We start from the raw sequence: 24293 nt of genomic DNA, 5'->3' as shown, positions 1-24293 counted from the left end.
AGCGTCCTTTATGGCTGCATAAGGGAAACAGCTGTTTCCAGAGAACACATGAAGTTGAAAACAAAACGTTTCTGACTTTCCTTGTGTGTATTTTAAAAATTCCTTTATGTATAGGTGTAGTGGGAGCAGGGACACGGCCTTGCCACTTATTTTGGAAGAGGAACAAGGATGTAACCTGCTGAGGCACTATTTGCAAATCCTCTTCATGCCTTAGAAACAAGCTTTTCTCAGAGAGAAACCCACCAAATAAACCCAGCAGAAGGAGAGAGAAGTTATATTAACATGCATGGCTAAGGGGCTAAGTTGCCACTTTTATTTTGAAAGATTTGCAAATCCCTTTATTCTGACCCCTTTTATGTCACAAGCTTTTGTGTCCACCAGAACACAAAAGCGGATGTTAACCAAAGGGAAGTAGGGGGGAAATTACGGAAACTATTATAGCTGCATTGGTCAAGAGCTTATTCTTGTTCCACAGTCAGAATGGGTATGGCTATGGGGGCTGCCATGAAGACACCTGTACTTCAGAATTTATCACTATACCACTGCCATCATGTTGTTCCTTCAGCACCCTGTTGTAGGTTTACACAAACAGAAGTCCCTGCCCAAAGGATCTTACACCCACCAGTGACAGACAACAAATGAAGAGGAGGGCAAGGAAAAGGGAGGAAATTAAAGAGGAAGTTGAGCAACCACTCTCCTGTCAGGTCTTTATCCAGTGACAATGAGCTGGGCTCTATGGATGGCAGTAATTTTAGTGATTGTTTTGTATTGCTTTTAAATGTTTTTATGTTGCTGTGCACTACCCTGATGTTTTGCAAGAAGGCGGAATAGAAATACTTTTATAAATAAATGAATAAAAATAGGTGTGCACAAAGGGACTGTCTCCAGTATATACATTCACAAAACTATCATAAAACAAAATTAATACAATTGATAAACCAAGAACCAACATGACTACTAATCATGGTGTCTAGCCGGATGTCCCAATTCCAAAGAAAGGGATCCCAGGGAAGGCAGTAATTATCGAATTATTGCCTTAATATCCCAGGCAAGTAATGCTCAAGATTCTACAACAAAGGCTCTTACCATATATGGAGCGAGAAATGCCAGACGTCCAAGCTGGATTTAGAAAGGGAAGAGGCACCAGAGATCACATTGCAAACATACGTTGGATAATGGAAAGGACCAAGGAATTTCAGAAGGAAATCACCCTGTGCTTTGTAGATTACAGCAAAGCCTTTGACTGTGTAAAGGTAAAGGTGTCCCCGCACTTATAGTGCGAGTCGTTTCCAACTCTTAGGGTGATGTCTTGCAACATTTACTAGGCAGACCGTATATATGGGGTGGGATTACCAGTTCCTTCCCTGGCCTTTCTTTACCCCCCAGCATATGCCGGGTACTCATTTTACCGACCACGGATGGATGGAAGGCTGAGTGGACCTCGACCCCTTTTACTGGAGATTTGTCTTCCTCCTTCCGTTGGAATCGAACTCTGGACGTGAGCAGAGCTTCAGCTGTGTTACCGCCGCTTACCACTCTGCACCACAGAGGCCTGAAAAACTATGGCATGCTTTGAAATGGGGTGCCATAGCATCTGATTGTCCTGTTGTGCAACCTATACTCTGGCCAAGAGGTTACTGCAAGGACAGAATATGGAAAAACCAATTGGTTCCCCATCGGAAAGGGTGTGAGACGGGTGTATTTTATTACCCTATTTGTTTATAGCAGAACATATCGTATGGAAAGCGGGATTGGACCAAGATGAAGGAGGTGTGAAAATTGGAGGGAGAAATATCAGTAATTAAAGATATGCAGATGATACCATACTGCTAGCAGAAACCAGAAATGATTTGAAATGAATGCTGTTGAAAGTTAAAGAGGAAAGCACAAAAGAGGACTACAGCTGAATGTCAAGAAGACTAAAGTAATGACAACAGGAGATTTATGTAACTTTATAGTTGACAACGAGGACATTGAACTTGTCAAGGATTATCAATACCTCGGTACAGTCATTAACAACAGTCAAGAAATCAGGAGAAAGCTAGGACTGGGGAGGGCAGCTATGAGAGAACTAGAACAGGTCCTCAAATGCAAAGATGTATCACTGAACACTAAAGTCAGGATTATTCAGACCATGGTATTAGCTCTATGTATGGATATGAAAGTTGGACAGTGAAAAAAGCGGGTAAGAGAAAAATCAACTCGTTTGAAATGTGGTGTTGTAGGAGAGTTGGAAAAATCCAAGAGCCATCTGCATAGCGTTCTATATTAATGTGGTCAGACTCTTTGTTTTTTCCACAACAAGTGCTTTGTGCATACCTTGGACTGCAAAAAAGACAAATAATTGTGTGTTAGAACAAATTAAACCAGAACTATCACTAGAAGCTAAAATGATGAAACTGAGGTTATCATACTTTGGACACATCATGAGAAGACATGATTCACTAGAAAAGACAATAATGCAGGGAAAAACAGAAGGGAGTAGAAAAAGAGGAAGGCCAAACAAGAGATGTAAAGGAAGCCACAGACCTGAATTTACAAGATCTGAACAGGGTGGTTCATGACATGCTCTTGGAAGTCACTGATTCATAGGGTCGCCATAAGTCTTAATCAGCTGGAAGGCACATAACAAGAACAAGCTGGATAAGAACAGTCCTGTGACCCTCAGCCTTTCTCCTTGGGCCCTGTTCTGCCCATTTCCCTCCATTGTTTTTTTTTGTTTTGTTTTTTGAAAAACTAGTAGTGAAATCTGAATTTGTGAAGGAGCATCAATGCGTATAAACGTGCCATTTTCAAATTTGTGTCATGGCCATGTGCTTGGAGTCGTGATAGCTTTCGTGTAAGGACTTTAAAATCAAATAAACATAAATTATGATCTATTTATTAGTTATATATTTGTAATCCAGACTTTCATCCAAGCATATCAAGCTGGTATACAAGAAAAAGAAACAAATCGACAGAAAGTATCCCTAAAAATGTAAAAAAAAATCGATAAATGCTAATCGGTTAAAAAGAGAAAAACCTAAGCAAGCCTACAGGCGCAGAGAGCCGGTAAGGCGGGCTGAAACTCTGGCCTGGGGTGTCCCTCTGGACTGCCGGCGGGCGTCGGCCAGCGGCCCTGAAGAACCTCCCCCCGGCAAAGTAATGGCCCCGCCCGGCTTTGTACACGCTTCCCACCAAGCCGCGCCTCCTGTCCTCATGCGCCACACGCATGCGCGCCACGCAGCCAGCTCTCGGAGCCTTCCACCCCGTGCGGGGCGTGGCCTCTGCCTGTCATGGCGTCCGAGCGCCTCTCGGCCCAGTAGCGGCCGTCACGAGAGCGGCGGCGATGCTGCCGCCGCCGCCTCGCTGAGTGACGGGCGGAGGCTCTCTGCCGAGGGCGATGGAAGGCCTGGCACAGCTGCCGCCTCCTCCTCCTGCCGCCCCGCTGGGCGCCGCTGCCGTCGTCGTAGCTGAGGCGGGTCGCGTCTCCCCTCAGGAACAGGCGAGGATCGCTTCTGAGTCCCGCGCGGCGGCGGCATCGGCGTCTGAGGACGGGGAGGCGGTGGCGAAGCGGCGGGCGGGAAGCTCTTCGTCGCTCCCCTCAGAGGCGGTGGCTCCCCATCCCTGCCTGGAAGAGCCGCCGCGAGCCGCGAGCGATCGAGACACGACGACGCCCGAAAGCCTCTCTCGGGCTGAGGCAACGGCGGCTCCAGCCTCCGAAAGCGGCGGCGAGGGCGGCGCAGGCTCGGGCAGCGGCGCTACGAGCCCGGCCGAGGACTCGCTGGGCTCCTTCTCCAACCTGCTCTCCTGCGGCGGGCCCAGCAGCTCCGACCTCAACAGCGGCTGCGACTCGGACGACTCCGACGAGGCGGCGGCGGCCAGGAGAGCCCCCGTCGCCGGTGAAGAGGCGGGCGAGGCGGCGGCAGCACCTGGCTCCGCCTCGCCGCCGCCCCTCGGCCCGGTCCCGCCAGGCGCCAAGGAGCGCTTCCCGGGCCAGTCCGTGTACCACATCAAGTGGGTGCGCTGGAAGGAGGAGAACACGCCCGTCATCACCCAGAACGAGAACGGGCCCTGCCCGCTCCTCGCCATCATGAACGTGCTGCTGCTGGCCTGGAAGGTGCGGGGCTGGAGCCGGGAGGGCGGCGTTGGGCAGCTTCGGCCGGGTGGGGAAGACGCCCGCCTGAGCCCTTGGAGGCAGCGCCGCTGGAGAGCGCTCTGGAAGGCGGCTTCCTCTGAAGCCCAGGAGGGCCGCCTTGAGGGCGGGGGGCTTCACCTAGGCTAGGGGTCTGTGAACCCCAGGGAAGTAAAATGCGTTGCCTTTCTTTATCTTTTTATTTGGGGGGGCTAGCTTTCAGCAGTCTTAAAGGGAACCTTGACCCCCTGAAAAGTTAAGAACCGGCGTCTTAGGAGAAGGGCCCTGCCTGAGCGGCAGAGCGCCGGGCTTTCATAACAAGGCCCACATTCAGTCTGTGCCATCTCCAGGTAGCGCTGGGAACACTCCAGTTTGGCATCTCGGAGAGCCACTGGGCTACATGATCACCTGGATTCCCTGTGGCAACTGGCTGTGTTTCATGGGGGTGGGGGCTTCCTTGTCTGTATTGCTCTGGAACTGTTGACTTGGGCAAGTTTCTCTCTGGGTAGAGACAGAGCCTGGCGCTGTCATGAGGCAGCCTTGGCAGGTGCTGTGGGGGTCAGAAGGGGTTGGAGGACAGAGCTGTGTGCACCCTGTGGCCCAGTGATGGACTCTGTGCTTTGATTGTGGAAGGTCCCAGGTTGAGTTCCCATCTTCCATTAAAAGAATTTTTCTCTGTTTATTTAATACTCAGGATGGTGGCTGCCAATCACAATAGTCTGACAATGTTACTCTTGCTAGATTGCTGATTTGGTACGGAAGACAGCTAATCTTTATTTTATATCCCTCTTTTTGGTCCTGAGAGGCTCGAAAAGCATCTTGCAAAAGATTATCAAAATAAAATCACACTCTAGTATATGACTAGTTTGCGGATGGGGTGGTGGTGCTGGTTTTGGGATGCACTGAGAGCAATTGTGCAGGGACTGTGAGGCGGCTTTTAGCCTTGGCCAAAGATGCTGAAAGGAGTGGTGAATTGGGAACAGGTGATAGGCTCTTTCTTTATTTGGGAAGGTGGTATTCTTCACCTTATCTCCAATTTGGCCAACTGGTACTAGATTAATTTTGGTTGTTCTGAAAAGGATTTATTTTCCTAGAGGTAAAAATCCCACATTTTGCTGATTATCTAGCTGTCTTGGTGACAGCTGTAATGGGGGTAGGGTGAAGAGTGAGTTCTGTCCTGTGATCATTTGCAAAAGGTAGGTTTTAAAGATGCAGTTCCCTTACTGTAGCTGTATGTGAAAAGGCGTCCCCCCAGGACAACTGTACAATCCTCCCTCTTAGATATTTTTATGGCCGTTTGGCAGACATCATTGTATTCCAAAGAAATGCAGTTCTTTTTAATCCAGCTTTGTAAGGGAAAATAGCGCATTTGGTTTTAGCAATGGGGTGCATCAGTGTTGGAGGTGGTGGTTCCTGGGATGCATAGAGCAGGTGTAGAAGTCTAGGGAGATGCTTCATTTGTGTGATGTCACAAGCCTCACATGAAGAATTTCTTTGCCTCTAGACTTTCTCATTAAAAATATGAGCAGTTATCACTTGCCAAGTTAAGATCAGCTTCACACAAAAATTGTTGTAGAACATGTTGTAGGGGTGTTCTAGGTGCATTATTTGTTTAAATTTTTATATTTGTCTTCCTTTCTTTACGGCTTGCAACACATTATGGTAAATCACACACCCTAGTGACTTTTAGTCCCCTGACCAGTGGATGGGGCAAGAGTGTGCTTCCCTTGGGAAAGGGCTGTAGGCCAGTGGTAGAGCGTCTGCTTTTTAGGCAGAAGGCCCTGGTTCATTCCCTGGCATCTCCAGGTGGGGCTGGGGGAGTGCCCTGTCTGAAACCCTGGAGAGCTGCTGCCAGTCTGTGTAAACAGTGCTGAGCTAGATGGGCCAATGGTCTGATTTAGTATAAGGAGGCTTCCTATCTTCCTTCAGCTATGCAGTCCCAGGGCAACTGGCAGTTAGAGCAGAGTGCTGTTTCATGCCGGGGTGGGAGGAGGCTCCCTGCAGCTGCTCCTTTGGCCACCACACTTCTCTCCCTCCACCATGATGATCTTCCTGGGAGGCAAGGGCTGCAGCTTCCCGGTGGCTCATGGGCCCCTGGCCAATTAAAAATTCAGACAGCAAGCCCTTAATGCCATGGAGGAATATGTCAGGAATCTAGAGTTGTGTGCAGTTCCTTGTGTAGGTGGCAAACCCAGGCTTGCCATGCCTAATGTGTGAAATTGCCTTTTTACAGATCACCTCTATTTGCAAGGTACTGGAACCCTAAATCAGTATTGTGTCTCTAACAGCACTGTTCAGAGGGAAGCAGGGACTGTTGCCAAACAACTTTGCTACAAAAGGGTAATAGTTGTGACATGTTTCATCTTGGAAACTCAGTTATTGGCAAAACAAATCTCAATCTGGAAATGCATGCAGCATTCTGCAGAAATGGAAATTTTGGTAGATGCTATTAGCAATTTCTGCAATTTGAAAGCTTCCATGGAAGAGAGCACTACTTTGGCAACGTCAGCATCTTCTTCAGCTTTACTGCTGCCTAAAACATTCCATTTCCCCTCTGTATCCTGGTTGTAGTTTTCAGTGTTGTCAGTGTAGCTTTGAATTACTGCTGTTCAGCAGCTCCAAATATCTTGTCTTTAGGCCCCTGTTCAGAATCTTGAGGGAACTTTGTCTCACTGTGCGACTCAAAGAGATCCACTGAAGCCTTTCGGAAAGTCAGCCATGTGCAATGCATGTGTGCCATATCACTCGCACAGTGACCTGCCCATACTCTTTGCTCCAGTATGGTAAAGCTCTTTCGGTCTTGCTGGGTACCAGTACTAGACGTGGACTTTATATAAATTGCTCAGCATCATACACGGGTGCTGCTTGCCAGTTCATTGTAATGACTTCAGTAGCTGCTCTGCATGAGAGGAGACTAACGTTTTTTAACAAATACATTTTATAAAAGGCATACATGCAATGTTAATACTGCTGACCACTTACAGTATGCTTGTAATAATAGTCTGCTGTAAAGCAGTTACCTCTGTGGACCAAAGCGGAGACATCAAAAACTTTGTTAGTGAGGCTAACTTTATGAGATACTTCAACATCAAGTACAAGTGAATATTAATACAGCTCTTCTGCAGTGTATGTATAGAGCTGTATCAAGTTGTGGTAGAGAAGTCATCAAAAGAAGAATAGTCTTCCCTCTGGTATTTCCTAGATGGAGGAATATGGAAGCAGTGGAGAAATGTGTGCCTCTCACTTGAGGCAACAAGATCTTGTATTTATTGGTTATTTTTAATATGGTTGCCAAGAGTTGGTATCCCACTGATTTCTACATGTAACAAAAATGTCTGTGGCTCTTCACTTGTACATCTACAATACAAATTTGGGTATTTAACTTTTACCAACTTTTCTTGTCTTTTAAGTACAAAAACAATAGAGCTTAAATTCTCTTCTCTCCCAGGTGAAACTGCCACCCATGATGGAAATCATAACTGCTGAGCAGTTGATGGAATACTTAGGTTAGTACTGATTACACTGCATGTGTGATTTGTATTAAGAAAAAATGTTCATTGCACGGGGCCGCTTCCGATGCGAGTCCATCTTGTTAGGGCAAGGATTGTCTAGAACCTGATATTCGATAGCCTGCTTGCTGGCAGTTGAATGTTTAAATGAGCCTTGGTTAGCTCCCCAGTATCGTGGGAGTCTCCTTGTGGGTTGGGGGAGCTTGGGGGGGGGGAGAGAGAGAAATACGATCCTTGGATGATGAGGGTGAATCACTCCTCTGTCCGCTGCACGCACATAGCTTCTGCCTAGGTGCCTTATTCTTGGGGCCCTCGCTACCTTGCCTTTGCCCACTATGGATTCTGCAGGGAAGAGAAACTGTACTAGCAGTAAAAGCTATTCTTCCCTCTCACTTTGGATCTTGGCACTTGGTTGGAAAATGAGGACCTGGGGAGTTGCACCAGACCTTCTCACACGTTTGGATTTGGTTAGTTTTAGTGACTTCAGACTGCAGATGAGATGTCTATTCTTGCATTTTGTCTCTTTAAATTTGAAAAGCCACTAGTTTCCAGTGTTAGCTGTAATTAGTATCACTTTGAAGGGAAATCAGAATTTTCTTTAATTATATTGGGACTAAATAAGCTGGAAGCAGCATCTGTAATCCTGAAATGTATTGGTTCAGTTCTGCAGCAGGAGTTCAGCTGCTCCACTTTCATTATGGAATGGCTATTTGCAGGTGCCGTGACTCATTCTGCCTTTAAATAGGCATAGTATGTTACTTTAGAATAATATAGGCTTGTTCCCTTTTTTCCCCCAGGGAATAATTTAATTAAAAGTTGAGAGATGCTACTAACTGGAAACAGTATTATAGGATACACTTCTTGGTATATCTGTATGGATGTTACAGCGCAGGGGCAGCAACGCTTTTCTGTGTCAAGGGCTCTATTCCTTTGGGTGTAATCTCTTGGAGGCTGCAAACTGTCAGTGGGCGGGGCTAGAGCCAGGAGCAAGTGGGGCCGCCTGTTCCCTCTTAGCTTCTGTAGGGAGTGGGGAGAAAGAGGTTTCTCTTCTTCCTTGCCCAGCATGGAAGAAGAGAGCTATCAAAAGAGGGACAGAGCCATTTCCTTTCAGGTAGACCAGTGTGTTTCTGTCCTGGAGGCAGAGAGAGAAAGGGAAATCTATTCTCCCTCCAGCAAGTCAATATGGTGGGCTTGTTGGAGTGGTGTCTAAGGAGGAGCAGCTATAGGCCAGAAGAGAATGCACCATGGGCTAGCAGTGTTTCTCAACCGGTGTGCCTCCAGATGTTGTTGGACCACAATTCCCAACTTTCCTGACCATTGGCAATGCTGGCTGAGGCTGATGGGAGTTGTGGTCCAGCAACATCTGGAGGCACACCGATTGAGGAAACACTGGGCTAGATATTTTGGGAGTTCTCCAACCCTGTTACAAAAGAAGCAATTTGTTGGTGGCAATATTTGTCTTCTGTGGTTGCTGATCGCTGATAAAAGTTTGATATGCGGGAAGCAAAATCTTTCATATACACTTTCAAATGTTTGTCTATATTAGAGTAAAGAAATATAATAGTATGAAATATTAATGTTAAAAGATAAGTTGTTAAAGCTGATTTAACAAGAAAAGGCCACTCAAAAGTTGACGGGGGGATGTAAAGGTCAAGCAAGCAGGATTCAGACAGAATGATTCTCTTGCCAAAGCTTAACTCAGGCTTCATCAACCTGATGCCCTCCAGACATTTTGGACTACAACCCCCATGAGCCCCAGCCAGCATGGCCATATAGGGGCTGGTGGGAGTTGTAGTTCAAACATCTGGAGGGCACCAGGTTGGTGAAGCTTGGCTTAAATCGTAATGCCTTTGCCACATTGTTTCTGTCTGTATGCACTCATTTAGCTGATTACTTGTGTATGCCTTTGGAGGACCAGTATTAAAGACTGTTAACTACTTGTGGCTTAACCACACTGCTGAGCATTTGATTACTATGGCTTGACATTCTGGTTCCCAGAATGAACCAAAAGTTTGGGTTGGTAAGTCAAATGAGAAGTTTTTAGAAAAAACACTTTTATTGCAAAATATTACTTGGCTTATAGGCATTCCTGAATATAAAGGCATTCTTTGATTTGTCTCAACGTGGATGATGTATAAATGTCATTTTAACTGTTCTTAAAACAAGCTTTTACCACAAAGCATAAGTCATGAACCCCAGTATCAACCTTTGGCTTTGACCTTCAAGGCATACATGGAAGGCAGCGAACTCATTCTGGCATGCCGGTGAGCAGCAGTTGTCTGGTTTGGGGCATTGGCTCAGATCTTTACAGTATCCTTGAGCAGATTTCCTCCTCTAATTGGTAGTTTTTTCTGCCAAAGAACTGAAAACTTTTAACAAGATTAGACTGGGATTATAAGGTTCCAGCTTTCAAATTAGTTTTTTTTTATAGGAGACTATATCCTTGATGCAAAACCAAAAGAAATCTCTGAAATCCAGCGCTTAAACTATGAGCAGGTAATAACAAGCTCTTCTTAAGAGTAAGTGGCATTTTCTAGTAGTGAATTGATTTTTTTCATTCATATTATAAAGATAAAGCTCTAGTATAATCATATTAAAAGCAAGAGTAAATCAGTAGAAGACAGACTCCTGCTACGCTTAAAAATACATTTATTTTCTGCATGAGGTATATATGGTAACATGACCTCCTAGACTTTTTATCATGTTCCTGATGGGAAATTCATTAGTGAATTAACCTGCAATCTGATCAGATTGCTTTTCCTACTAACATGGGACCATTCATACCTTGAGTCTATGGTGATATTTGTCTTGGCAAGATAAGGGGGTGATTTTTTGGGAGGAAGAGCGGGATATAAATTTTAAAAATAAAGTCTGGTTAATGAATGACAGGCTGTCTTATTTTGTCTCTGTGTAACAAGCTTGTTTTCTGTTAGTTTCATGCAGTTTTTTTAGTAGTAAACCTGGAAGGGAGTAAAGTACCAATAAAATACATGCAGTGAGTTTTGAGAAAATCCTGATTTGCCTGAAAAATTGCAAGCAGTTTATTTCTTAATGCTGAGCGTTTGCCAAACACCCCCTACCCTGATAAAATTCAATAAGAAAATACGTAATATTTTTGTATGTAATATTCAATATGTAAATTAGGGTAAAATTTAGTTATTTGTTGGAAATTCCTGGATTTTGTTGATATTGAAAATGGAAATGGACTGCCTTCAAGTCAGTCCTGACTTATGACAACCCTCTGAATAGGGTTTTCATGGTAAGGGGTATTCAGAGGTGGTTTACCATTGCCTTCCTCTGAGGCTGAGAGGCGGTGACTGGCCCAAGGTCACCCAGTGAGCTTCATGGCTATGTGGGGATTCGAACCCAGGTCATAGTCCAACACGCCACACTGGCTCCCTTGTTGGTATTAGAAGCTATGAATATAAGGATTGGTTTGGACACTTAGTGTACTTTGCTAAAGTTTTTTAACATATTGGTAAAAGAGCTTATAATCTGATCAACGTTTTTCCCTACTGTAAATGATGGATTTTTTATACTTTCTACTGCCTTCATACAGTGGTAAGAACTCATCAGCTTTTGATTTTTACTGTAATCTGCTTTTAAAATACTATCACTAATACTAGTACTGTGTTGTCTGATGAAAACAATTTAGTTTTCTTTCATTTGGCAGAATATGAGTGATGCAATGGCAATCTTGCACAAGCTTCAGACAGGTCTTGATGTGAATGTGAAGTTCACTGGTGTACGAGTGTTTGAATACACGCCTGAATGCATAGTATTTGACCTTCTTGATATTCCATTATACCATGGATGGCTAGTGGACCCCCAGGTAAGCAAGGTTAGGTCATGTGTTAATTTGTCCGCTGCTCAGAAGGTGGCCTACAAAAAAATCCATTAAAAGAAAAATTAAAAACTCCAGTAAAAACCACAACAGATAAAAACAGAAAGATAAACGTTTTAGTGGCTAAATCTAGTAAAGATCCTAAATGCAACTATGAGTGCAGAATTCTCCTTGTGCACAAGAGAGTGTGTGGAAAGGTGCCAAAGGTGGTTGGGGGATTGCAGAGTATGGCTTCACCATAGGAAAGGCCTTCTTTCCGGTAGTCACCCAGCTACCTTCCCTAAGAAAGGCATGCAAAAAATGATCTTGGTTGATGGGCAGTTACATATGGTTTTGTTCGTCAAGTGTTGGAGAAGACGATGTTACATAATTCCATTTGTGTGTGTCATCATGGTAGTGTTTCTGAGTTGAGGGTTGTGTGTAAGTTTTTTGAAGGTACTATTCAATTGTGTGTAGTTTTAACTAGTGGCAGCATTAACTTGTCTTACTCAGAATAGACAAAAGATCAGTCAAGCTTGGTGTATCTTTTTCCCCTTTACACAGATTGCTGACATTGTGAAAGCAGTTGGTAACTGCAGCTACAATCAGCTAGTGGAGAAAATAATTTGTTGTAAGCAGTCAGACAACAGTGAGCTGGTTGATGAAGGTGGGTGAATTGCTGAAGAGCATCACAAATTCTACTTGATCAGACTAAATGTCTAACAGATCCAACATCCTTTGTCAACAGTGGGCAATCAGACATAATGCCTCTGGGAAGCCCACAAGCAGGGTATGAAGGCAATAGTTCTCTCCTGTTCTTCTTTTTCAGCAGTTGGTGTTTGGTGGCATTTAGTGTTTCCGAATATGGAAGCACCACGTAGCTGACATGAGTAGACTCCATAAGAACCCTGCTGGAGTCGACTAAAGGCCCATCCAGTGTCCTGTTTCTTGTAGTAGCTAACTGGATGTCTCTGGGAGGCTGACATGCAGAGCATGAAGGCAGTAGCCCTATTCTTTTGTGTCACAGCTTCCATGATTATAAAGCCAGTATTTGGTCTCATGCACTGAGGAGGTTTTGGGGGTGGTGGGAAGAACCACTGATAACACCTCAAGCATAGACCTTATGAGACTCCGACACCAATCTGGTGCCCACTTAACTTGGGAGTGAGCCTATGACTCTGCTTCATAATCTACCTGTTAATCATTTGAGAATGACAGACTTGATTCCCCAAGGCCTTTGAAAGTCTTTTCTGCAATTTATTCCTTTTACCATTGAGCAGTCCGTAACTGAATTGGCTTACAATGGGACTGTAAGCCAAAGCAGTTGGTAACTGCATGCTCCATGTTATTCTAGCCAACACTCTGTACCCCAACGTTCAGACTCCCTTTTGTTCAGACAAGTGTCATGCTTAGTTGGGTGCCACAGTACAGCAGGCTTAGACCCAAAATGTTTGAAAGACAATCTTCTTCTCTACAGACCCTCTCAGGTGTTAAGATCAGCAGAAGAGATCCACCACTCTCAGACATTCGGGGATTGGCGGCCCGAGCAAGGACACTCTCTGTGGCAGTCCCTAAGTTGTGGAATGCCCTCCCCACAGAGGTGTGTCTGGCACCTTCCTTATGTAGTTTCTGTCGCAGGCTGAAGATATGCCTATTTACCTTGATACCTGAGAGATTATATATTTTAGGGCCCATCCTGTTCTCTTGACTGTAATTTGTTTTAAACTGATTTTAATATTGTATTTTTAAATTGCTTGTAACCCATCCTGGACATTATGATGAAGGGGAGGGTAAGATATCTAATAATAATTGTAGAATACCTTGAACTGGGTCTCAAGTCTTTTCTAGTGAAATCTAGCTAGGCATTAATTGTACAGGATGTTGCCCATGAACAGAGTGCTTTGTCTTTACAGGTTCCATCGCAGAGCAGTTCCTAAACAACACAGCCACTCAGTTAACCTACCATGGGTTATGTGAGCTGACTTCTACTGTTCAAGAAGGAGAACTGTGTGTCTTCTTCAGAAACAACCACTTCAGCACCATAACCAAACATAAGGTATCTGGTTACAAACAGTCTCTGTATTTTATCTGAGCATGTCAACTGACAAGGTATGAGCTTGTAGCCTGCTCCTAGTTAATGTCCTCTCTGCCCCTAAAGTGTCGTGTGGCTGCTTTAGCCTAGAAGAGGGATAGGAAACCTGTGGCCCTCCAGATGTTGTTGAACTACTAATCCCATAATCCCTAACCGTTGACCATGCTGGCTGGGGCTGATGGGAGATGACATCCAACAACATCTGCAGAGCCACAGGTTCCCTATCCCTGCCCTATGTCCTCCAGTGGCATCTGCTTGAGTAGGGCCATCAAAGCTAGAGACTCAGGTCATCTAAACATTTCAGATCTTTTTTTTAAGGAATGCCTCTTGGCTTTTAAGTGTGTTTCCTTTAACGTATTTTGAAGCTCCTTGTGAATGCATGCATACTCAAGTACTTCAGTTTTAAGGCTTTCCCTCTAGTATTGCAGTTGTGACTTTGGCTAATCAGCTGTCTCTTACAAGAATCTTGGGTATCAAAATGTATAACTGCTGAATTGATTCCTACATCTGCATGCTGTCGTGCCATTAGATAGTGCCATGTCTCTTTGACCTTCTGCCAGATGTGTTCAGAGGCTGTAGGGCAGGATTGGGGATCTGTGGCCTTCCAGCTGTTGTACTATGCAACTGCCATCACCTTTGGCAATAGGGCATGCTGACGAGGGTTGGCATGCAGCAACGTATGGAGAGCCACCTTGCTGGAGTGGTATAATGTATGAAATAGTTGGAGATAACTTTACAGCTGTGTGCTGTGAAGTATAGTGGTGTAAGTCTTTGGTATGAACAGCTTGATGATTGACAACAGGAAGTAGCAGAATAGTGCAGCCAGGTTATAGACTCAACCAGTATGGTTTCTAGAGCTATAAATATTCAGGAGGTGGTCTCTAATGTCATACCAAGCAATGGACGTGGCATTAGCAGAAATCGGCCCCCATCCTCCCCTCCCCTCCCCAATCAATTTCCAACAGCATGTGTGTAAAAAAAAATTCCTTTTCATTTAGGGCCAGCTTTATCTCCTGGTGACAGATCAGGGTTTCCTTACAGAAGATAAAGTTGTTTGGGAAAGTTTACACAATGTAGATGGGGATGGAAACTTCTGTGACTCTGAATTTCGTCTACGACCTCCATCTGACCCAGAAACAGTATACAGAGGACAGCAAGATCAGATAGACCAGGTAGATTTGGGAATCTCATCCAATTGCTTTGCCTCTTCAGTACTTAGGATGAATGCAGTTTCGCCACCACCACACATGCACTTCTTTGTGCCAACGACATTTTCCCTCCCAATTCTCAGGAAGTAGAATAAACTATGCGGAACTCAATGTCTGCCTTAACTATGTAGTTGTGTAGCATAACTTTAGGTTTCTTAAGAACATCAGAATAGCCTGGTTGGATCAGACCAAAGCCCTATTTCCCACAGTGGCCATCTGGATGCCTCCACTTGAGGGCAGCAGCCCCCTGCACTGCTGCCCCCCAGCAACTGATGGTACTTGGAGGCATGTGATAACCTTTAGCCATGGCTAGCCTCTCCATGAAATGGTCTTATCCCCTTTTTAAAGCCATCAGAAAGAGCACTGAGATACTTGGTGCAAGCCTCATGACAGGAATATCCTCCTCCTTCCTTGAGATCTTGAGGGCAGGCAGAGGCATCTGAGGGGTGCATTCTGTCCATCGTGTCTGAGAGCATGAGTTGTCCTGCTGGATTCCATAAACAGCTGCTGCAGTGATTCAGCAGGTACAACTCATAACCAGCTGCCCAGTAGCTTCTTCCCCTGTTCATTGTACTTGCGTGTGAGTGGGCCTGCCATGTCAGTTGTCATGCGGCTCCTGAAAGTATAGTGGCCTACCTTTTGTGTGCGGAGGGAGGCTGAGAATTTGGAGGGCAGAATCCCATTGGTTGTATCATGCCCTTCACGGATGGATTTCTGTCTTAGGACTATCTGATGGCATTGTCCTTGCAACAAGAGCAGCAAAGCCAAGATATTAATTGGGAGCAGATACCAGAAGGAATCAGTGACCTTGAACTTGCCAAGAAACTTCAGGAAGAGGAGGACAGGCGGGCTTCTCAGTACTACCAGGAGCAGGAGCAAGCTGCTGCCGCTGCCACCGCTGCTGCTCAGGTCCAGGTAAGGAAGTTTGGCTCCCGACAGCACTCCTGGCAACTGGACACTTGCCTCGTACTCCTGTCTTGTGCGTGTTTACTCAAGAGTTGGATGGGACTTAATCTCCTTAAGAAAGGGCAGGGGCTCAGTGGCAGAGCTCCTGCTTGGCATGCCAAAGGTCCCAGGCTCTGGGGCTGGGAAATACGTCTGTCTAAAGCCCTGGAGAGCCACTGCCCTATGGAGACAGCAGAACGAAGGGCTCCCTCTGGGAGAGGAGGTAGGAGTCCTCGCGATGGCCCTGAGGGGCTGGACTGGGCCTGCCTCACTTGTTAGGCCTGGCATGGAGCAGTTTGGGCCTGTCCAAGTACCTCCCCAGCCTCCTGGCAACCCTCTCTTTCACAGCATGCATCCGTGGATAGCCAGGGGTTCCACCTCCCGGAGGGAAACGAGATGAGTCAGAAGCTTTTCCAAGAGCATTTCTGACAGGTTCTTCAGATGCTGCTCTCCTTGTTCAGCTCAGAACCCAAAATCTCTTTCTTTCATCCTGGAGCAAAACAGCAGCATGCACAGTTGCACCGTTGCCGTCTGTCCATTTTGGCCTGGGCATATGAACATATCTCTGCTTCCCTGCCACCCCTTCAGATGTGGAAACTTTGGCTGTGCTGATGTGCTCCCTCTTTCCCATCAGTGGCTTTGTGCGGCTTACAAAAGCTGATGGCACATTAAAGTTGTTGCTGGTTGCTATGTTTATAGATGAAAGTGGATAGCATCCAAAACCAGAAAAAAAAGGGGGGGGAAGATGCTAGAAAAATATATTTTATTCAATAGCCCAACGCGTTTCAGCCACTATATACAGGCCTTCATCAGGGGCTGTAAATATAATAAAATAGCAGGGACAAACTGCATTAATAAACATATACATTAAAACCATACATGATGAATCTCTATATAATTTTTTTTTTTACTTACAATAGCTGGTGTGTAATATCTTTCTGTGCACAAAATTGCTATCAATTCAACCACCACAAGAAAGAGTTCATTAGGTGTATTCATATATCCTGGGATATAAAATTTCTAGCATCTTGCCCCCCCCCCTTTTTTCCCCTTTTTTCTGCTATATTTATAGCCCACTTCACCCGAAAGGCTGTTGGGGTGGTACTCTTCATTAAAATACAAGACAAAAACCCTAAAACCAATAGATGCTATAAAACAGCAACCTGGCAGCAGAGAAGCCAACTCTTTAACTGGTATCTACACAGGCCTGCCTGAAGGAATCTATGGGCCAGAAGGGGCGGTAGCTGGGGTGAATAGCCTGCGACCTGGTAAAGCTGTCATCCATGTTGGCTATTGGCCGTGAGTAGTAATCAGTATGTAAAATCCAGTTGGTAGCTGTAGGCTTGAAACCTTTTAAACCTAGCAGAGCTCAGATTGACTGGAAAATATTTATAATTGCTAAAAAAAAATGCAGGACAGACAAAGCAAAATTTGTAAATAATGCAAGGGAAGACTTACTAGTTTTTAGATTTCACTTATGGATGTAATTGTTCATAGAGGCTGAGAAGTAGTCTGCCTTCTGCATTTTATACTCAGACATTTTCCTAATTTTGCCAGTTATCTGAAAATGATCATAATTCATAATATCTCTACTGAGGAAACATACCTGGTGTAAAACAGTCCTTCCTTCCCCTTTTCATCAGTCAGCACAGTCCTGTCCAGTTCCGTAGAAAATTAAAAATGGGGTGGTTGGTGCCATCTTGAGGGATTAATGAAGGCTCTATATTATTTGTATAGCCTGTGACCTTAGTCAGTTTGTTAGCTGTGATCATTGTCAGTAATGAGCAACTTTCTCTGAAAAAACACCATTGTGTGTATGTGTGTTTTAAAGGGGAGGAGTCAAAAACATGTAATTGTCAAATATGAGCAACAAAAAGACAAACAATTTGACAAATGCAACATATTCTTTATGAAATAAAAGCCGGAGATGAAAATGAGAGAACTTGGTACAATGCTTTTTATTAAGCTAGTACATTGCTACCTTACTTTTATTCACAAATCTCCAAAAACACAGAAGTTGAACTACATTTTTTCAAATGTTTTAATTAATCATAAGATATGGTTGGCGTTATCTATTTCAAAGACAGTCACTGTCTTCATCTTTGCCCACTTGGTTGTCATGGTGTTGTACACTGTGGGGAGTTGCACAACTGGGGTACAATAACATAGGAGGCCTTACTCTGTGCTGTCGATAGAAGCACAAGCAAGGCCTGTCCTTCAGATCTTAAGACACAGCAGATAACAGGGAAAGCAGTTCTTTAAACACTTATTTCCTAAGTTGTGAATGGTTTTGTATACTGAAGTTGGCCCCAGTAGCAAACAGGTAGCCAGTACAATTCTTTTGAGATCTGTGACACATTCCACTTTGCGGTTCCAGTCAGTAACTTGACAGCTGCATTTTGCACCTGCTGCATGCAGCTTCAAGGGCAGCTCCTTGTAGAATGCATTACAGTATCTAAAACAAAAGGTTACCAGAGCACATACTGCTTTTGCTGGGTTGTCCTGCTCCAGAAAGGGCAATCTGGGCATAGCTGTTCCTTGCCACTGAAGCTTTCCGAGCCTCATGTAACACTGGTGGCTCTAAGGGCATTCCCAGGTTACAAATCTGCTCCTTCAGGGGAAATGCAACTCCACTCAGAATAGATCATCTATCCGAGACCCAGACCCTCTTACCATCAGTATCACCTTCTTGTCAGGATTCCTTCTGTTTATTGGCTACCATCCAGACTGTGACTGCCTCTAGACATTGGTCTAGCATTGAATGGCCTGTCTTGATTCGGATTGAATACCCTCACCTTGCCCAGCAGTGAAATGTGTGTGACAGGACAACTAAAGTTGCTAGTCTCTCTTTTTGTCATTAAAAGTGGCACAAGGGTCGCTTTCTTTGCAACAAGCTTACACTCGTGGGGTGAATCCCAAGGTGAGTTGTGGGCCTCCATCTTCCAGAGGTGGAATTATGAAAATCTCTCCTTGGGCAAAGGTGAAGGCTAGTTGGAGACAATGACACTCACCACTGCTCTCCCCTGCCCCAGTCCAGTGATGCGCTTGGCTGACGCAGTCTCTCTCTCTCTCTCTCTGTTGCCATTGGATGCTCAGCAGTGCCTGGAACAAATGGCTAGTTGGCCTTAGGACTGTTGCCAAGCATAAATGATGTCTTGCTGCTCTGAGCCTTTTTTGTTGTGTTTTGGCCGAACAGTGGGGTAGAAATACTTCAAGTGACTTTTTTCCTTGCTTGATAGCATGTGCCAGGAGCTGCCTCTCCGTCAACCGGAAGACAACCTGGGGGCAGTGAGCGGAAACGGAAAGAGCCGCGAGAGAAGGAAAAAGAGCCGCGAGAGAAGGAAAAGAGCAGCTGTGCCATTCTATAACAGAGGGGGGGCCCTCCTGGACTCAAGCACACAAACAAGGAATCCATCCTAAGGACTCCACGCCCCACATGCCGCCTGTGCCTGATAGCCCCACAGAGGTTGGTGTCCCCAAGACCCCTGAGGTCATCCTGCACCCTCTCTTTCAGAGGGATTTGGATGAGGCTGCCTGTGCTTTCGATGCATTGTAAGGGAAGAACCACCGTGACAGAGGGGAGTCCACATTGCCGCAGTTACTGTTGGAATGTAACTAACTCAGAATATTTGTTAGTAAATCTACTTGTCTCTGTGACAAAAGGAGTGGTGCAGTTCTCATTTTGGGCTTCTGCCGGAGGTCTGTGCATCAGTTGCCACAAGAGGACCTTTTATTGTGTGGAAGCAAACCCTTCAGGCATCTGTGCATCTACCAGCCTGTAGCTCACCTGTTCTGTTCTCGATTGGTGTTCCCTGAGCCATCTTCAACCTGTGTCAGATGTGGGTCAGTGGAAAGCATTGCTTAGAACTAGGTGCCATGAAAGGGCAATCCATCCGGAAGTGAAGACTTGGACCGCACTGAGGTCAAGCCCCCTGCTGTAGCTGGCCTTTTCCTGTTAAATACAGAGGAGTGAGACCAGAGCTGTTCTGTTATTTATTGACCTCCTCTAGGCAGGAGTAGGTGACTGGAAAGGAAAGCTGATGTGCTGTAATCTGTAGAATTAAAATGGGTTGATACTTGCCTTTCCCCCCAGAAGTACCTTGGGCGAGTAATATGATGGGGTGTGTGTATTTATGCCTTATCAAGTGTACTGTAGGTAGGTAATCTGTACCATATCAGTGCAGCTCTAAAGCACACTTCTGTGGAGTTTGAGAATTGATCTCCTGCACTCTGGGGCTGTGATCCTAACTGTGTCTGTGAGTGAATCACCTGGATTTTGATGGGAGGGAGCTTTGATTATTGGGAAAAGACAATTGGCTTAAATAGTTAACATAGAACTTTGAGGAACCAGATTTCATACTGGACAGCATACAAATGAACATGCTGCATCTCAATAGTATCGAAAAGGTGCTGATATGGGGTGTTTGTTGAATGTTATTCTCTGAAGGAGGAGGGAGGGACTTGCAGGGCATCCTTACCAGAAGGGCAATGGCCTTTGTCTTTTTGATAGTTACGTATTTCAGTTGGTAGAGGCTTCTGACAAAATTTGCTGTTATCGCAAAGCCTGGATGTGTGCGTCTGTAGACAAGCTTCCCACCCTGCAAGCATCCAGTGTGACAACCTTGCTATCAAGGAGGCGGATGAGGGAGGTATCATTTAAACGTGAGAGTCATATGCATTTTTTGCTGAAGCTGTTCTATGAGCATAGTCTAATCTAATCATTAGATACCATGTTTCTAACTACCATCTTGCGGCTTCATAATACCTTAACGATAGGCTCAGGCCATGCCCTGGAGTTGATTCATTTTAATGAGAGATGTCTACTGCTTTACAGGGTGTGTGTATTTGATACCTTTAAATTAAGACAGAAATATTGGCTTCCAGCTGTTAGCCTGAAAGATAAAAAAAGTTGGCAAATGTGTGAACAAATAAGGAACAAAAGAATGGCTTTATTCAGAACTGAATTTATCCTTGTATCATGTTAAATTTTAAATGTAAAGAGTATCTCTTGTATGTCTTCAAAGTATCTCATTTCATATATGCACATTACCCTCAGTAGTGCCATCTTACATTATTGTTAAACTTTAACGCATAAGCTAGCAGAAAACTATATCAAGGCTTTTTTTGCAAAAAAAAAAAAATGCTACGGTGTTTACATTAAGTGTGAGTTTGTACCATTACCAGTCTGTCTTTACATGCTAAATTTGGCAACTGCATAGCCTATCGCAGTGAAAGACATGCATAATGGCCCTATACATTGCCTCTTGTTTACAGCAGGCGAAATGATTCTCCAAGAGAGGAGAGAAAGCAAAGCAAGGCTACTGCTGTCATGCTTGCATTAGAAGTTCAAGGACTTTGGAACAGTTTCTGGGGATTTTGTGGCATGGATTTGTGGCCTGTGGCTGGTGTTCTGGGGTCAGAATGCTCCAGCTGCAGATTGGGCACATGCTGTGTGAAATGAGCTGATTTCCTGCCTTGTGATGCAAGAGGTGGCTGCTAGCTCAGAGCCTGCCTGTCCTTTTATGTTGACAATCTTGTACTTTGGTGCAGCATGTAGAACCTTTTAAAGATACGGAGTAGCAGCCAAATAATGTGCCCCATCAGTGCAGGAATTTCTGCTTGTGCAGTGGGACTCCCCCAAACCTGCATGTGCCTCCCAAATCTGCTCCAGGTTGGGGAAACGGCTAGAAGAGATTTAGGGAGTGCAGGGCCCATTGCATAAGCAGAATCCTTGGGCTGATGGGACTGTGACTGAACGCTGTTTTGCCCTGCCAGACGGCTGTTCCCATGTAGTATTTTGGCAGACGGCTGTGGGTGGGAAGGTGTTCTGAGAGTCTGTGACAGCCTTTCCCCCTTCTGAGAGGGAAGAGGGAGTGTCTGTGTCCTCCAGCAACAACAGCCAAACATGCACCCCCAGCCCTTCTTGCTTGGATTTTTGGAGTAGCAGGAGGCAGGGGAGAGGAGAGATGCTACAGTGTTGGTGCTCAGATCTGCCTCCTGGGCCACAAAGTTGCTTCCTCTGTTGGGTTCCTGATCATTCTGGCAGCAACTAAACTTGTTTTAGCTTTTAAGTAATGATACAGAGTAAGCTGTCTAGGTTAACACAAACACACTCTTGTCATGAATTTCCCTTCTGCTGTAGTCCAAGCCGTTTCTTCGACCTGCACTTGGTAATGCAACAAGCCTCTAACCAACACAACATCCCATCACTTCCAGCAGATTTAAGCATGTAGGGAGTGAAGGAGTAAGAGATGCTTATGGCTCTTAATAAGCAGAGACTTTTGCCTTCATAGTGTAGAATAGGAAAGGAGATTTTGGCGTAGGATCTTTTTTTTTTTTTTGGCTATGGCAATGTAATTGATGTATGCAATGCAGAGATTCATCAATAACTTTATCACTTATAAGCACTGCCAAATACTTTTATAATTTTATAAAAGGCATTTATGTCTGAGATGTTTTTTTAAAAAATCATGAGTTATCCCTGGTGGCCTCCTTGGACAATTAGAACTTTTTGGTTCTGTTTTGTAGCAGCTATTTTTTCCTTGGTTTTGGCCTTTGGCTATAGGAGAGATTGAAAGCTGTGCAACCAATATGGGTGGGGCCAATCATAGGGGTCTTTTCTATATGACTGGCAGGGAAAACACACATGATTAGCTCTGCCTGTGATAGCAGTATTTAAAAATGCAAACCACAGCTCCACGGGGTAGAACCACTGAAAGGTGGCTTTCAACGTGACTTGTTTGGTCAGTGTGTATGATGGGGGGAGGTAAAAGGTAAAGGTGTCCCCACACTTATAGTGCAAGTCGTTTCCGACTCTTAGGATGATGTCTTGCGATGTTTACTAGGCAGACCGTATATATGGGGTGGGATTGCCAGTTCCTTCCCTGGCCTTTACCCCCCAGCATATGCCGGGTACTCATTTTACCGACCACGGATGGATGGAAGGCTGAGTGGACCTCGGCCCCTTTTACCGGAGAGCCGACTTCCTCCCGACGTTGGAATCAAACTCTGGCTGTGAGCAGAGCTTCGGCTGCATTACCGCTGCTTACCACTCTGTGCCACGGAGGATATGTATGGGGGGGGGAGAGAGAGGGCCAATCTCTGGGGTTAACCATTAACACAAATACACATATGTGTATCCTTCAGGCAGCAAGTACAGTAGCATCTCCTGGCTTCTATCCATCTTTAGATTCCAAAACATGGATCAGTCATAGGCTGTCTTCTAGTAGATCAGATACTTTGCATGGATTTACACTGTGACCAGCAACTAGCTGTTTTCTGTTGAATCCTGTCAATCTACCTTGATGTCTTGAGCTGACAACTGTTGCCATTCTTACTGTTTTCTTTCTAGTTTTTTAAAATATATATATTTATAATTTGTAATAGTCTTAAGTGACTTCCTCATGTAATAAAAATTGATTCAACTGCTGAAATGACTCATGAAGTATTTAAGCAAAAACCAAAACCGAAAGGTGGACACAGTCATGCCCTTGCTCAACTTGTACTTTGGCATCCTGCTAATTATGCATTTTATTGTTTCGGCCTACATTCTCCTGAACAAAATAATTTAAAAAAGAAACTAACATAAACAGACAGGTGTAGATCCATGCTAATTGTATGAACCCCAAGATAGCTTCAAGGAGTGGATGCTAAAGCTGAAGCAATCAAGCTTCCCTTACTGCAATTTGTAACCATAACGCAGACGTTGCCCACCACATGATCCAGTTCTAGTTTTCGGTAACTTCATGTACAGGTGCAAGATGTAGCTCTACCTGCAAATCTTCACCTACCACTTGCACAAACCTTACTATGCAAGGAAGCTCACTTGCTTAGCCAAAGTCATGCACTGCCTTAATGCTTTGCCGAGAAATAAAAGCTGTGATTTGCAGGGTGCTGAATCCTGTGCTCACAGTCAGCACCAGACTTTCCTAGATGTACATTCCACTGAGAGGGTTGAGCCTTGCTCCAAAAAAGGGGGGGTGTTGGTACAGCAAAGGACAACTTAAATTATTAGGGCAGGGGTGGGCAGCAGCCTTTGCCTCTCCCCAGCAGTGCTTACTGAGGATGCAAGGAATCAACAACGGACAGGTTACAGATTTCCCTATCCTTGGATTTGGGGTGGAGTGTTAAAGCACATTTCCTATGAGGAATGATTGTTTAGGGGAAAAAGTAAACAAGGCAGATCCTAACAGGTTTATGGAATTATGGATGGATGGGTTGCATAAAATAAAAGTGTGTGCATATGTAGATGCTGCTTGAACACAATTGGAAGGCAGGAAACCTTGTAACACCAGTGACCTCTGGCATCCTTCCCCAATCTGGCGCCCTTCAGATGTTTTGGACTACAATTCCCATCAGAATGTAGATATTGTAGCCCAGACTACTGGAGGGTGCCAGGTTGGGGAAAGTTCATTTATAGTATTTACTGCAACAAGATGTGTGGCTATATCCTAACCTAGATGGCTTTAAAAGCAGATCAAGACAAATTCATGAACAGCAAGTTTTATCAAAGAGTTACATGGCATCTTCATGTTGAAACAAGAACGTTCATGGGCATAGGCAATGCCCAAGCTGTTGGGGAGGGCCTTTGCCTTCATGTGAG

The 24293-nt window shown here is 44.9% G+C and overlaps 1 protein-coding gene across 4 annotated transcripts; it reads left to right on the top strand.

Annotated features, from left to right (window-relative positions):
* Window positions 1–3225: 3225 nt before the first annotated feature.
* Window positions 3226–23124, top strand: MINDY2 (MINDY lysine 48 deubiquitinase 2). 4 transcript variants are annotated; one of them, XM_061595191.1, is made up of 10 exons: window positions 3897–4099; window positions 6348–6454; window positions 7563–7620; window positions 10055–10119; window positions 11297–11455; window positions 12011–12113; window positions 13360–13502; window positions 14537–14710; window positions 15470–15661; window positions 18931–23124. In XM_061595191.1, exons 3-10 carry the CDS (start codon window positions 7578–7580, stop codon window positions 19057–19059), a joined length of 1008 nt encoding a protein of 335 aa, XP_061451175.1. In that variant the 5' UTR covers window positions 3897–4099; window positions 6348–6454; window positions 7563–7577; the 3' UTR covers window positions 19060–23124. The 4 variants fall into 4 exon arrangements, with proteins under 4 accessions (XP_061451173.1, XP_061451174.1, XP_061451172.1 ...); XM_061595188.1 differs by lacking the exon at window positions 6348–6454 and having other exon boundaries at window positions 3227–4099; XM_061595189.1 differs by lacking the exons at window positions 6348–6454; window positions 14537–14710 and having other exon boundaries at window positions 3226–4099.
* The last annotated feature ends 1169 nt before the right edge of the window (window positions 23125–24293 follow it).

Source organism: Rhineura floridana, chromosome 14 (genome assembly GCF_030035675.1).
Source record: "Rhineura floridana isolate rRhiFlo1 chromosome 14, rRhiFlo1.hap2, whole genome shotgun sequence".
NCBI classification, from domain to species: domain Eukaryota; kingdom Metazoa; phylum Chordata; class Lepidosauria; order Squamata; family Rhineuridae; genus Rhineura; species Rhineura floridana.
Note: the sequence above shows the minus strand (reverse complement) of the source record. Positions and strands in the feature narration are given on the sequence as shown.